Source organism: Haplochromis burtoni, unplaced genomic scaffold, assembly GCF_018398535.1.
Source record: "Haplochromis burtoni strain Fernald_Lab_line unplaced genomic scaffold, NCSU_Asbu1 Contig_186, whole genome shotgun sequence".
NCBI lineage: Eukaryota > Metazoa > Chordata > Actinopteri > Cichliformes > Cichlidae > Haplochromis > Haplochromis burtoni.
Genome location: NW_024582547.1, coordinates 298,911 through 314,743, shown reverse-complemented (window position 1 = coordinate 314,743; position 15,833 = coordinate 298,911). Strand labels below are relative to the sequence as shown.

At 39.8% G+C, this 15,833-nt stretch overlaps 1 protein-coding gene across 8 annotated transcripts in view; it reads right to left on the bottom strand.

The window, feature by feature from the left end:
- Positions 1–15,833, bottom strand: part of cdk18 (cyclin dependent kinase 18) — a 56,230-nt gene that overhangs the window by 13,501 nt on the left and 26,896 nt on the right. For 7 of the 8 annotated variants that reach the window (XM_042225877.1, XM_042225878.1, XM_042225879.1 and 4 more), the window contains 9 exons: positions 11,825–11,961; positions 7,604–7,735; positions 7,454–7,510; positions 4,207–4,321; positions 3,175–3,269; positions 3,019–3,081; positions 1,640–1,763; positions 1,132–1,252; positions 321–418 (listed from right to left, as the gene is read on the bottom strand). In XM_042225877.1, the coding sequence (XP_042081811.1) occupies positions 321–418; positions 1,132–1,252; positions 1,640–1,763; positions 3,019–3,081; positions 3,175–3,269; positions 4,207–4,321; positions 7,454–7,510; positions 7,604–7,735; positions 11,825–11,961 (942 nt within the window). Of the gene's footprint in view, positions 1–320; positions 419–1,131; positions 1,253–1,639; positions 1,764–3,018; positions 3,082–3,174; positions 3,270–4,206; positions 4,322–7,453; positions 7,511–7,603; positions 8,507–11,824; positions 11,962–15,833 lie in introns of those variants that run through there. The other variant, XM_042225882.1, reaches the window with a different exon arrangement.

Here is a 15,833-nt window from a genome sequence, read left to right as displayed (position 1 = left end):
CCAACCCCCCTGGAAATTACGCCCCTGGTGGATCATATCGTACGCATTTGGAACCCTTTTGAGGCAAATTTCTCTCCATAAAAATGCTTCAGAATAACAATTCAGAGCAGAATATGCTGAATGTAGAACATACATGAGCTGCATTAAACTCTGAATATGCAATATTTGGAATAGAAATGAAATATTAAATGTAGTGGCCAAGTCCTCTAAGACTTTTAAACTTGGTCGAGGATAAAGACGATTTAAAGCTTTACTTATTGTCTCTCGCTGCTGTAATATACTTTAGTATGGCCTTTACATTTGAATAATGTTTTTCTTACCCATGAGCCTAAAAATTAGATGTAGTTCTTCCTTCACAGTGGCACCAGGAAACATAGGACGACCTGTTGCCATCTCATACAGGATGCAGCCTACGCCCCTGTGAGAAGGAGGCGGAGATAAGGAGGCACAGAGGAGGACGAGCTGTTAGGTATAAAAATTCTGAGTGAGGTTGAGTTCAACACACACACACACACACACACACACACACACACACACACACACACACACACACACACACACACACACACACACTTCAAAGACTGTTAATTGTAAGTGCAAACTAGTATGCAGTGAGTGGGCACAGTCCAGCCTTTTGTTCCACACAGGATGGCGTGGTGAAGAGGCATCCTGCAGTCTGATGAGAGTGTATGTAGCTCTATGTGCTCATAAAAGGCTGCTGTGTTGCTAGAGAGCCACATTTATATTTCTGATTTAGCAGAGCTGTGGGGGTGTTCTCACCACAGCAAACCGTGTGCAAAAACACGTAAGGAAAGTGAATGCACGCCCCCTTTGTATGACTAGTGACTCACCTCACTGCTAACAACCTGTGACATTTTAATAGACAGAACTGAGTCATGGAAATCCTGGATGGCCCTTGAGTATATTTAAGTGTTTCACCAAGTAACAGGATTTTACTGTAACCAGGGTCGGCACCAATTCCTTTCCTGACCAGCTCAGTGGTTTAAAGTACACTTCTAGCTGTGTTTCAAGCATTTAGTTTCCAGCCAAGCAGGTCAGTGTGCACCGTGACTGATGTGGAAAAATGTAAGGACGGCCCTTCAACAGAAACGTCTATTGTCCCCTGCTTACCACATGTCGATGGGTGTGGAATATTCTGTAGAGCCTAGCAGCACGTCAGGAGGTCGATACCAAAGCGTTACCACCTCATTGGAATAGGTCTTAGTGGGGACGGACTTGGCCCTGGCCAGACCTGGACATTACACAAGTCACAGGACCTCAGTAACAGCACAGTGAAATATCATAAGTCCATCATCTACACACTGTGAGCAGGTAAAGAGAAGCTTCCGCTATCCGCTCATTACCCGTGTTTATTTAAAACTTTTGAAATGCAGTCAGAAAGTACTGGTGGATTTAATTCCCATTTCCAGCAGAAAACTGTGAAAACTCAGAGTGAGGGGCACAGTTGCTAGGATACAGGAAGTAAAGGTGCTAAAGTAATTAGGACAGGCGATCTCTTGAGTGGCAGTAAAATAGAACTGGGGAGTGATCATGCCCAGAAACGTGTCGTTTCCTTCACAAAAGTTCACTTGTTAATGTGTGCATGTTGTTGTGTGTTTGTTATTGTTCTCCTTCCTACCAAAATCAGCTAATTTCAATTCGCCCTTATCATTGATAAGCAGGTTCTGAGGCTTTAGGTCTCTGTGGAGGATTTTTCTCTTGTGACAATAGGACAGACCACGCAGCAGCTGGAACATGAAGATCTGCAGACAGAAACATGAAAGGAGGATGTAATTACCAGAACAACAATACAGGACCAATCTGAGGAGAAAAAGAGTTGCAGTAGTTGTGTAATAGTTAAGATTTAAAACAAAAGAAAAGATAAAAACAAAACAATCTTTAATAAAAATGACACTAAGGGACGCTTCCACAAATCACCCTCTGTGAACACAGTTCACCGTGCCGTTCACAAAGCAAGGTCAAAGGTCTGTGAACATGTGCACAGCATCTAGAAACAGCATCCTCTTCTCTCCGTTATGCTAATTTAAACTGGACTGTGGTGAAGTGTCAAACTGTCCTGTAGTCAGATGAATCGAAATTTGAAGTTCTTTTTAGAAAACATGGATGCGCATCTGCACTCTGCATTTCTGAGAGTGTGGGAATGGATCTGGAAAGGCAGCATTAATTCTGAGAGGCAAGTACAGACCTTATTTACATCTTAAAATGGTACATTCCCTTAATTTAAACATTTGATATATTTTCTATGTTCAGTGTATTGCATAACTATCATCTATTATCAGAGTCCTTAAACAATGTAGTTGTCATGCTGGAGGGAATATATCTCTCAGCTGGGCTGGGAATGCTTTGGTTTTTCCATGGACACACTAGAGGAGGTGGCTGGGGAGAGGGTGGTCAACTTAGGCTGCTGCCGTGACCAGGGCCCAAATAAGCAGAAAAAATTGATCAGTGGATGTAGTTGTTTAAGGAAACTCGTATAGTAACTCTAAAATAAAATTAAAAAACTGTTTACGTTTAACTAAATCAAAACATACATCATACAAGATGGACAAAGCACATTTCTGTCAATCATTTAAATACTCTCCTTCCAAAGTTTTTCAAGCTTAAAGGGAAGCTCCCATAAATAAATATGCAGTAAGGCCAGCTTTCCACTGCACAATTTACACTGGACCTAGTTATGAATATGGAGAGCAACTCTTAGTATCAAAAAACTAAACAGTTTTGTCCTGATACAGACCGTAGATCTGCCCAAAGGTTTTCACATTTGCAAACAAATAGTTCGTTTTGGCTGCTCTCTTATTCACGTGGGTCATTGTAGCAGGTGGCTCCACAGTGGCAGAATTTTTTGTTGGTTCCCCCTGATTGTAATTTGGTTTGGTGAGGTTCGGTGACCTCCCGACCTTTGTTAAAGAAATGTTGAACACATTTTACAGGAAACTTACTTAGTGCAACTCTCTACAATGTGCAGTATGTAGATGATGATTCATGCATATGACTCACCTTGACATTATGCATGCTCATGAGGTTCCCACAGTTGTCCAAGTACTGTTTAAGATCACTGTCCTGAAACACACAGTCAAATTGATCCATTTTGCTTTTTGGTATTTGAGATCAACATCTTCAGAAGACCTAATAAAGATGAAGTGATATACTCACAAGATACTCAAACACCAGAGTAAGGCAGCGGTCGGTGTGGATGATGTCATGCAGGGTGACAATGTTAGCGTGCTTCAGGTTCTTTAGCAGAGACACTGGTTGGGCAAGGGAAGGAGACATGAAGTGAGCTATTTTATTCAACAAAACCTGACAACACTACACCCGAGGTGTGAAACTAAATGCTCTGGCTTCACTTATTTGTCCACCTTTATATACAGTCTGTGGTCGAAAGCTAGCAGCTGTGTGTTGCTTTAAAGTTTGCATAGCCACGGTACAACAAAAAGAGAGCTCTTTGATCCTTCTCATCAAATTTAACACACATGCATGTACTGATTTTTTTCATGCTACTTTATACTCCTACTTCAATGTTTCTACACAAAGATTTTGTGTTTTGAGTTTCTGATATATTATGTTCATTTAAGTTTCACTCACTGTTACTATTTAATGAGTTCCCTTTTACTTATTTTCTTTGGCTTGCATTCCCTTTGGATTCTTTGGACATTGTAAATTGTTCAGATTAAATTTGCACTTAATGTCTGTTTTGAGTTTGATTTTGCATCTTTTGCGTCTTGCATTTGGGTCTGCAAGATCTTTCCACATCTCAGCCTAAGAGACAGAATAAAATAACTAGAACAACTAGACTAGAATAAGAACAAAAATAAAAAATTTATGATGATCAAAATTCCATAACACTGTAAAATCCCGAGACTGTGACATGACTCACATGAGGAACATTTAAATGACCATTTAAGATAATTCAGCTTCTAAAAAGGATCATACAGTACATAAGCAAATTCTTTAGCAACATCGACCTGATATATTGAACTGTATCAACAGTTCTGTAGTATTAATTCAAGTTGCTCTGTTACTAATGCTGCAGGTGAATGAAAGGACACGGTGTTATTATTAGACCTACCTGCTCGGTGTGATTACCAAAACTGCAAGTAGAAGTGCTACACAAACACAGCAGCACTGGACTGTAAAGCGTGTGTGTGTGTGTGTGTGTGTGTGTGTGTGTGTGTGTGCACATACCTTCTCTGATAGCAGTGCAAGGTGCCCCCTCATCGTGCTCCAGCCGAATCTCCTTCAGAGCAACCAGGTTCTCAGTGAGTTTGCTCCGCCCTTTAAAGACTGTAGCATATGTCCCCTGCACAGAGAAACACCCCGAAGAGCTTACTGATATTCTGATGTTGCTGTACTACAACAAAATATACTAATAAAAAGTACATGTTCACATAGAGACTATGGGTGTGGCATCCACACACACATCCACATCACTTATGCACAAATAACCCTTTAATATATTTTCAATCGTTAGCTGTATCCTTGGCTCTTATTGGTATTCCATCAAAAGGAAAGAGCTGAAGTGGTTCAAACATCTGCATGCTAATGGAGCCATAACGGGAATACTGGGAAGCGCAGTGGAACCATCCATAGCAGGATGAAACAATGAAGTCTATAGTTTATGAAAATCCATAACAACAATAACAATTTTTCTTTTAAAGGAACAGTTTGATGTCACAATAGGTTATAATGTTATAATAATATCATTTGTTAAAAGATTCCCAATAAAACTTTTCCGTTCTTTTACAAACTGAATTAAGATTTCACATATCGTGTGTGAAAGCATCAACTTCACATCTCGAACAGCCTTTGTCACATTCAATAATTAAATATATATATATATATGTAAATATTGTTTTAGGATCTGATTATTAAAGTTTGATGATTTGTCATCTAGAATAACCTTCCACTGATGGTTTTGTGTAAAGCTAACCATGCTTTTGTGGACCTCCTATCACTATAATTGACAATAAAAGCAGCTCTTCTTGATCTCCTGCCACCCCTGTTATCAGCTGCTGAGCCTTGTGACTCAGATTGATGCAGGCTGCTTCTGCCACTAAACATTCCTCAGCCCTTAAGGCAATAAATGTTCTCACATGAATAGCATGGTATTTAGGTGCTTTCAGCCCCTGAGCCCTCTTCATCTTAGGCAAGTCCATGAAATGTAATCCACTTAGCAATTTGTCATGAAGCCATGCCAGAAATCTGGACACATGGGTACACTAGTTTGGCTTGGTATATAAGCAAAGAAGGCACATACTGCATGTGGTACTCATTTTGATACGATGAGCATGGCTGATCACAGACAACGTTATCCTCTGGAGACGTTTATCTGTGGACTTGTGTACACTCATATCTCACTGGACTATGATGTGGGTGAAAATCTATTTCTTGCAAAGCAGCAGTTATAGTGACTGAGGAGAACAGAACCACTGTGTATCTGACTGCTCTGACACGTGATAATGTGACAGCAGTATGTTGCTGATGTCAGTCTGCTGAGTTGATATCATGTCCCAGAGATGGACTACAAAACTCACATCTTTTATACTTTGCCCTGTGCATTGTTTCTGTGTTTTATGAATGGCTGTGTCAACGTGGACAAACCAGTAGCAAAAATCACTTCATTACAAGATTAATTCCCAACCTCTGTAAAGTCTAGTGTGCATTCACAGGAAACATGAAGTGTCATGACACTATGTTAGGTTAACTGAGATTACTTCACTCCAGGCAAAACTGAATAGAGAGTAATCTGCGTTAAAATATTCAAGCTTTTCAAAAACACGTCAGTTCAGATTCTTGTGTTTCTAGAAATGGACGAGAGGCAAATTAACACCATGTGAAATTGAAAATAGCAGAGTGCTTAGAGCGAGGTTTTTACAGTTAACTTAAACTAAAAACGTAGTTAACTAAAATGAAAATAAAAATGAGACTTTTAAAAATATGAAAACCTATTGAAATCATTCTGCGAACTTGGCAAACTAATTAAAATACAACTATGTCCAAAATGATGAAGACTACAAACTCCACTTCATCATTTTAATACAGCTCAAAATCATGGCAAGAAACTTCCTGATTTACATTTCCTGGTTGACTGGGGCCTTTCCTGCATGGTCTCTCTATAATCCAGTTACTTTACTCATTACTTGAAAAAAGTAAGGGATTACTATTGCAAAAAGGTATTTAAATACAGTTACTTTCCCGTAAGCACGCTGCGTTACTAAACCGTGATTTTGTTTGTGAGTGTCTCATGACAATGACGTACGAGCGTGCGACATCCGTGGTAACAGACATGTGCAGATCAACAATGGATAATATGGAGTGCAGGAGAGAACACGACCATGCAGCGTTTAAAGTGTGGAAGTACTCATATCACTTTGAGTTTTAGTCCGTAAAAAGTGACAAAAACATTAGCGTTTAAAATTATTTAATTTTATATGCAGGAATATGCAGAAAATAGGTTTCAATGTTAAACAGATTTCTTCAAGTCAAACAATGTTGCATATAACTGCATTTAACGCAATGAATTTTTGCTTGATGCAATGTGCATAACGTTAAAAGATGAAAAGTAATAAAACAAGTTTTAAAAAGATACTTTTTTTCATTTGATTCAGTTTCATATGATGGATTATGCAGAAAAAAATGGCTGAAAGGTCTGTTGCTTTATTACATATTCAGGTTGTGTATCGTGCTTTTAAAAAGTAACAAAGTAACAAAGTAAATAATTACTTTTGAAAATAAGTAATCAGTAAAGTAACGGGATTACTTTCTTTGAGAAGTGATCAGTAATTAGGAACTAATTACTATATTCAAGTAACTTGACCAACCGTGAGTACTCTGACCCATACTCGGAGACATGCATATTAGGTTAACTGGTGATTCCACACTGGTCATGGATGTGAGGTAGATAAAGTGGAGTGGACAGAAGTGCATGAACGTGGCATAACCTTTCTGATTGGTCAGTAAGGTTGAAAAGCACTATACAAATTCCAGTCTGCTCCGTTTCCAAAGTACTTGAAACAACAACTACGTAACACGACGGCAAAGTGTTTAAAGTTCACCGGTGGGTTTAACAAATTGTACAGAGTACAAAACGTGTATTAACATCACATTGTAACCTGTAAGATAAGAAACGGAGCAGCAGCTTACATGATAACCTTCTGTTGATGGTTTGTTTTTGTAGTGTGTCACTGTGAAATATTGGACGGCACTATCTCCTTTCCTTTCACAAAGGGTGGCCCTCTGATAAAAGAGGTAATACAGGAAGCAATGATGCCATTTCAGGTGTTTAGAGAATTCACCCAGCTCTTATTATGGCTGCTATGCAGATGTGTCCACGTCATTTCGCTCGTTTCAAAGCCTTTATAAGCAAAACTGAGTGTTTAACCTATGTGTATGTTCTTAATGAAACATGAAAACTGTTACTGTTACAACTTACCTCACCCAGTTTGCCAAGCTTAACGTATGTTTCCAGTTTCCCAAATCCTATGTCAGACTGGGAGCAAGAAGAAAAGCCAATAAAGTCACTAAAATGAGAAAGTTCTATTAAAAAGCAGACAAACATGGCAAAAACAGACACATCACTAACCAGTGAGGCGCGTCGAGACATGCGACTGAGAGGTTTGCAGAGCGGTGAGTTTTCATTCTCCATCTGCAACTTCTTCAGAAACTCTGGAGGCAGGCGGATGTCCATTGGCAGGGACATGCGCTTACTAACATCCTGCAAGAATAAAAGTGATTCATAAAAACTGTACGTTCTCATTTCCAAGTGCTTCGAGGGACTGATCCTGGCACAAAAACCGTTCATGCAACAACACCATCATACAATTTGCAGTTGACACAACAGTCATCGGTTTAATCGCCAGCAATGAGGAGACTGCATACAGGGAGGAACTGCTAACCCTGTCAGCTTGGTGCTCCACCAGCAATCTCATCCTCAACACACGGGTCGATCCAACAAGAGAACTGACCTGACCTCACTAAGTAGGCTGGATATTTCTTGGAGTGAATATCCTTTAGGCCTTCTCTTGGTCTCCACACACCTCAGCTGTCATCTGTAATCCACAATAATGGCTTTACTGTTCCTGAAGGCTGCGGAGAATCTGTACTTTTTGAGCCATTGTCATTAATACTGTTAATTCTGTTACCATTTATAACTATTATTATTTTTAAATTACGTCATTGCTTAACACTTTTTATTGTCTGTTTATTTTCACTCAGTCCAATTCACTTGTTAGTCATGTCTGCCTTCAAAATACAAAGTCCACACAATGCTACACAACCGACATCACACAACCTTATTAAATCATGCCAAAGTCAGACTGGGTAAAAATAGTAGTTGGAAACTGCGGCACTACCACAATTATTTTGACCGTGTGCAAAGAACATGCAGTCTTGTTGCCTTTCAAATGGCTGCTTCAAAGATGGGGACCAGATCTGCGATGACTCTCCAGTCAGTTGCCACCTTCCGAGTGTCTTTAGAGCATCAGGACTGTGATGAAGCAGCAATAAGACAATCAGTCTGCTATCATTCTGTGATGGAATCAAACTGGCAATGTGTTTGTGATAATACAGGGATTGAGTCTAGTTACTTGGCATGTAGTTGTCTACATTCATAGAAATTCATATTAAACAGAAATTAATTACTTGCAGCCAAAACCTCAAAGATCTAGTAAAAGATGGAAATTTCCCCACAAATAGTAATATAGTTACTACAGGATGATTTCAATTCAATTCAAGTCAGTGTTGTATAAAGCACCAATTCACAACAGTCATCTTAAAGCACTTTACTGTAAGGTAAAAAGCTAAACATTAGAAAGACTAGTGTGCGAAGGGAAAGTTCCCTTTAACAGGAGGAAACCTCCAGCAGGACCAGGCTCAGGGAGGAGCTTAAGTGAGACGTTGGGGAGCGGGGGGTTAAAATACATATCAGATTTAATATGTCCTACATACACACTTAAATAAGGCAGTGCGCATTTATTATAGGTTAAATTCCATTTTGCTCTTTTGCATGTTAAAATGAAAGAAATGACACTTTAATGAAAGCATAAAGTGAAGTAACTGCGCTGCTGTTAAACAGTCATTAATGACTGCCCTTGAGCAATTTACTCAGTTGGTTTTAGTAACTGCAACATGACATGTAATTAAAGAGTGTGTGGTCTAAAAGTGTTACTTGATAAGACAGCACCCACACAGGGGCTATTTGGATTTACTGCAACTCTGCTCAGACTGAAGGTGAGCAGAGGAGTGCCGAATCCATGAAACGATCTCGTATTAAAGCACATTAATTAGTTACAGTATTAAAGCCTTTTATTAGAAAGAGCTGCACACAAAAGCTGTCCAAGTCTGTGTAAGCTCGCAGGCTGCAACCTATTTCTGTCTTCTCACTGAGCACTCATTTCTCTCTTGGGTTCGCTCGACAGTCTGTGCTGTGTGGCGTGAATGACTTTTGCTCCACGGGGACTTTTTCTGCAAAGGTAGAACTGTGAACTCTCACATTTTCAATAAAAATGTCTGCTGCAGCGCGCAGGGTTAAAAGCTTCTGACTCATCTCACTGAGCCCACGGAGGTGGAAATGGAGAAATAACTCGTGGGGAGGAGGACATCTCCTCGTGTGACTGCTGATATCTGCGCCTGGCTGATGTTTCATGTTTTTAATATGCACTCCAACCGAGACAGTTTCCTTTCAGTCAGTTGGCAAAACACAAATTAGTGTGAAAGCAGCGTGTGAGATGGAAGGCATTACAGGAATCCAAACCCTACCATCTATTATATTACAGTTTTTCTGTAGTGCTGTGACACGACATGTTTTAGCGCCTCACCTCTGAAGATGCTTTTCATGAAAGAACTCATACACGCAGCAAAGTATTGATTTTACATCAAAATAAAATCTTTGCATGAATAATTCACTGCCATCACAATGTTGTCTTCCTTTGAGTCTTTAAACCAGGTATTTCAATGACACTGAATACTCTACAACAGCAGGACCCCCGGGCCTCGGACCGCTACCGGTCCGTGAGTAGTTTGGTACCGGGCCACGAGAGTTGAGGCTCAGGTGTGAAATGTATGGTTTTCAGGGTTTTTTATCGGTTTTCAGCGTTATTTTGTTATCGTTTTTATCGTTAACTCTGTTTTCCTGGATCTTTTCACGTGTGTTATGAATAAATCTTCTTTTTTTCGGTACCAGTACTAGTTTTATTTTGTTGTATTTATCCACGACACCTTAAAGGCCGGTCCGTGAAAATAATGTCGGGCATAAACTGGTCCATGGCGCAAAAAAGGTTGGAGACCGCTGCTCTACAACACTTAGATATCCTCAAATAATACTCTAAGTATTAAGAGTTTTCTCAGTTTCTTTTGTTCAGTTCTCAAATGACAGATGAAGGTTTTAAAAGAAGCTGTAAAATCCTTCAGAACAATTTATTACCTCTGCACATAAGAAGGAACATTTGCCATTCTGTTATCATCCAGATCTTTTTTTTCTAGACATGATGGATTTGAGTTCACATGAGTTTCTTTGTTATTCTAGCGATCAGTTTCCATTTGTCCCTTATCTGCGTTAAGTTCGTGGAGGCAACAGTCTGAGCAGAGAAGCCCAGACTTCCAACATCCCGGCCACCTTAACCAGCTGATAGTGTCGACAGATACGATCTCTCCAGCTTGTAATGGGTCTTCCCTGGGGCCTCCTCCTGGTTGTTGTCAGATACCCAAACCAGCTCTGCTGGGTCCTTCTGATGACGAAGTTATCAGTTTTAATCTTTATAGTTTCACCTTTCAGTAAAACTTCCTGATGGAATTAATGTGATTCACTCCATGGTCCCTGCTTTGACTGCATTGTTATTAGTGCTTCCCTTTCATTTCCTTCCGTCTTGTCTCTCCTTCAGTGCCTTCGTCCTTTCTGTCTCTTTGTCTGACATCTTTTTTAGTGTTAGTCTTCACATCTCATCTTCATGTTGCTGTGTTTTGGACCTTTGATAATTTTACTTTCTGTTTTTGTCTCCTTCTGTTGTGATTGTCTGCCCTGCTCTCATAGTCTTCTCCTTTTCTATGACTTCCTCTTCTTCCTGTCTTCTGTGACTCAATGTATCTATTGTCTCTGCCAGATCATCTGGTTGTCCACTCTACAGTCACGTGGCAGCACATTTTTCCAGCTCATGTCCAAACACTGTGTGGTTTATGATTGATTAACAGTTTCTTGTAACCCTGGTCGAGTTTTTATTGGACGTTTAATCATTTACAAACATGCTGTAAGTGATGATTTATAGATTAGATTAGATTAGATTAGATTAGATAGAACTTTATTAATCCCTCGGGTGGGTTCCTCTGGGAAATTCGATAGATATAGATATAGATATATATAGATATAGATATAGATATATATAGATATAGATATAGATTACTATTTATGCATCGTTGCTAAACCACAATAATTCACAGAACAGACACAATGTAACACGTTTAAGCAACAAATTCATAGAAAATTAAACCAATCTGTTTTTGCATGTTAATCCAAAGGCTTTGAAGTTTTATGATTCATTAAAAAAATTAAAAACTCAATTTTGGACTGTAGCATGGTTTTTGCATGCTGTGACACATATAGGCAAATGGTACAATGATTTGTATCAGTGTAGTAAGGAGAAAACAACAGGTAATACAAACATGCAGTAGATTGATGTGAGACGCACACACACACACACACACACACACACACACACACACACACACACACACACACACACACACACCTTATAATTCCACTGCACTGGTTTATTTACTGTACTGTAATACTGCAATTTGAGTTTGTACTTACCTCCATGGAGAAGCGTCTGTGCTGGGTCTTGCTGTGGTACTGGAGGTGGGATGGAGACTGAGCTCCTGGAGTGGTTGGTTCAGGGCTCACTGGGCTGACATCATGAGATGGAGGACCCAGTCTGTCTGGAGTCAGGCCTGACAGAGGGGAAATATAATCAACGGTGGTGGGCCACCGAAAACTCTGAGAACAGCTTAAGATCTCAGTGGGATACGTCAGCGACTGGCACCTTAGCTCCTGTAAAGCGTCGGCATTCATTGAGTTTAAGCAGTAATTCAGTTTGGGTTTCTCTGCAGTCGTGGTCCTTTAATCACGCAACTACAGCTGACTTTCAATATCAAGGGAAAACATCCATCCCCAACCCATGTAATTAAGTCCGACTTCAAAGCTGTACATCTGACCCTGATATCCATGTGTGCACAAATCTGTGTTTTTCCCAAGAAATCTGCCTTCTCCTTTTATGTTTAAAACTCTGCTTATGTACTTTAAATGCTTGTGTGAAATAAGGACGTTTTTTTTAAATGCCCAACTAAACGCCATGTTTACAGGGTGGAACAAAAGAGTATTCGATTTTATGGATATTTCGTCTTCCATTTGTGTGTGTGACTTTATTTTTTACAACCATTTTGATGAGACTTAAAGTTTGAATGTTGACCTGATTTGATTGACAGCTGTGCCAGCACAGGGGTAGTAGCTCCTCACTGTCCATAAGCTTCATCTCATCTGCAGCCTCCAGGCATGTGTATGTGAATTAAAATACAAAGCGCCCCTGTTTCCATGGGGATACTGCTTATTAACAAGGGTAGCAGGTCTCGTGTTAAGGAGGAGGTCTCAGACAGTAGGTTTCTTCTTAGCTTCCGCACAGCACACACACACACTCACATTTATATGCATACATGCTAAACATTTACTGTGTAACTATGGCCTTTCTCAACCTGCCTACACACACCCAGCTCATTCGTATATACATACACATATAAAAAGATAACGCAAAACTAGAGGCAGGTGCTCAGATTTGCGCATGCCTGGTTGGGTTTGATGCGACGTTTTAACAGCACCGCAGAGAGGCTTTTAACAAGCCATGCTATGCATTGTTTTCAGTGACTGTCTAAATGGGCCAGGGGGATGAAATGACAACCTGTTTGCTGGTCATTTGAATATCACAGCTACAGCACTCCTTTGATCTCTTGATGCTAATTAGGGTCGGTGAAGGTGACACTGATATGAACACGCGCTAACAAAGTGTCACATTGCTGTGAAATACGGATGGATGCCTGCTAGAAATCTTGTTAGAAAAAGGACAATCCAATATGGTACGCCGCATGATGTTTTTGTAGCATTTCCATCTCAAACTGTGCTCATAGTGAGAGGCTGAAATAGGAACAAATGAGCGGGGAAAGAAATGCCTTCAGTACTGACTTGGACATGTTAGATTATTTGCTTTGCTTTTCATCAGTGTTGCACGTCGTCTGCACAGACAATTGACTGAGAAGAATTTCTGATCTGGTATAGCTCCTTAAGGGAAAACACTTGACATTTAAATATCACACTTATACAAAAGCATATTCAGCAAAGCGGCTTTAAATTACCCATTAAAACAAATTCACTCTCACGTAGTTTCATGCAAACAAAAAAATTTTCCTGCAATGTAATATAATAATTTTATAATGACAGAAAACAGCACTGAAAGTGTGTATTTTTGTTCATGTGTGCATGAATCTATAGGTTACGCTGATGAGCTGATTGTACTCCGTGATCAGGGATTGTAATCGTCTCTGTTTGATGCTGCAATGTTTTTTAAAAAAAACATGTAATAGAAACCAATGATTTGACAGGATACACTACATTAAAACTATTATAGTATGGATAGTGGGATCTTATAAGGTGAGCCTTTATTGACATCTTTATGACAAAGTACCATCGTATTACTACAATGATAGAGACAATTTACCAAAACAACATATATTATGCAACATATACTACACTGTCCTGCACTATTGTGTTTCACTATTACAGCGCTGTAGGATAGGTCTATATTTATAAGTAATTTTTCATCAGGTGTTTTCAGTCCTGTTGCCACATGTCTGTAAAATCAGTTAGTCATGTAATTGATTGTATTTTAAAAATAGACACACCAGGTCATGTGTGGGAGTTTGCATGAATTATTTGACCACTTATACACTGCCAGTCAAAAGTTTGGACACACCTTTTCATTTAATGGGTTTTCTTTATAGATACAGTCATCAAATATATGAAGCAAGATATATGTGGGAAAGAAAAAAATGATCAATAACTCTAAATATGTATTATATTTTAGATTCCTGAAAGTAGCCACCCTTTGCTTTGTTGACAGTGCTCCAAACCGTTGGCCTTCTCTCGATGAGCTTCATGATGTAGTCACCTGAAATGGTTCTCCCTTCACAGGTGTGCATTGTCAACTGTTACAATTTATATTATGGAAAGAAGCAATCAGAGAAATGAATAAAGAGAAATGACAGTCCGTCATTGCTGTCAGGTCAGTCTGGAAATGTTCTAAAACTTTGAATGCGTCCCCAAGTGCTACGAGGAAATGGGCTCACATGAGGACCGCCCCAGGAAAGGAAGACCAAGAGTCAGCTCTGCTGCTGAGGATAAATTCATCCAAGTCACCAGCCTCAAAAAGTTAACACAAGTTAACAGCAGCTCAGGTTAGAGGCCAGAAAAATGCCACACCGAGTTCCAGTAGTAGACACATCTCTACATCAACTGTGAGACTGTGAATCAGGCCTTTATGGTCAAATAGCTGCTAAGAAACCACTACTAAGGAAAAGCAACAAGCAGAAGAGATTTGTTTGGGCCAAGAAACACAAGGAGTGGGCATTAGACCAGTGGAAATCTGTGCTTTGGTCTGATGAGTCCAAACTTGAGATCTTTGTTTCAACCCACTGTGTCTTTGTGCGACGCAGAAAAGGTGAACGGATGGTCTCCACATGCATGGATCCCACCGTGAAGCATGGTGGAGGAGGTGTGATGGTGTGGGGTGCTTTGCTGGTGACACTGTTGGGGATTTATTCAAAACTGAAGGCACACTGAATGGAAGACTAAGAAGGAGAGTGATGGAGTGCTGCACCAGATGGCCTGTCCTCCACAGTCACCTGACATATGGAGGCTGACTTCCAGTCAAGATGGTTTGGGATGAGATGGACCACAGAGTGAAGGCTAAAGGACCAACAAGTGCTCAGCATCTCTGGGAACTCCTTCAAGACTGTTGGAAAATCATTTCAGGTGACGACCTCATGAAGTTCATCGAGAGAATGCCGAGAGTGTCCAAAGCAGTAATCAAAGCTAAGGGTGGCTGTTTTAAAGAATCTAAAATCTAAAACATGTTTTGAGTTATTTCACACTTTGTTTACTACATAATTCTGTATCTTTTCATTCATAGTTTCACTTCAGTGAGAATCTACAATGTAAATAGTAATGAAAATAAAGAAGAAACAGAAGAAAAATGTGAAGGTGTGTCCAAACCTTTGACGTAGTATGGTATTCTACTTATTTTGCTGCACGAGAAACAATTCTGGGTTGAATTTAAAAAAACCAAAAACCATGTTTGCTGATGCCGACCAAACTTTTTCCATCACCACACAAATTTTGACGTTGGCATACAGCAACAATAAAATGTTAAGGCATCACATGATTTTTCCATGTGATGCTTATATCCGAGATGTTTTTTATTCAAGTCTGCTACACTATGGGACATGATATAATCCTACATGCTTCAGATGGAACAGAGCAAAACAAAAAAGAGAAATGATCAGTAAGAGCTATGAGTGGACTGTAAATATCAGGAGGTAGCTGGGTTTGTCTGCTTACCTCTCTCCTGACCTTCAGTAGCAGACAGTAATGCAGACTGATAGACTCTGGGGGGGTAAGACTACATAGCCAGCTGCTACTCCGTTAGACAGCTGAATAACATCCTCATTCAAATGGAATATTTTCATAGGAGGCAAGCACTTTAGATGCCTCATTTTGA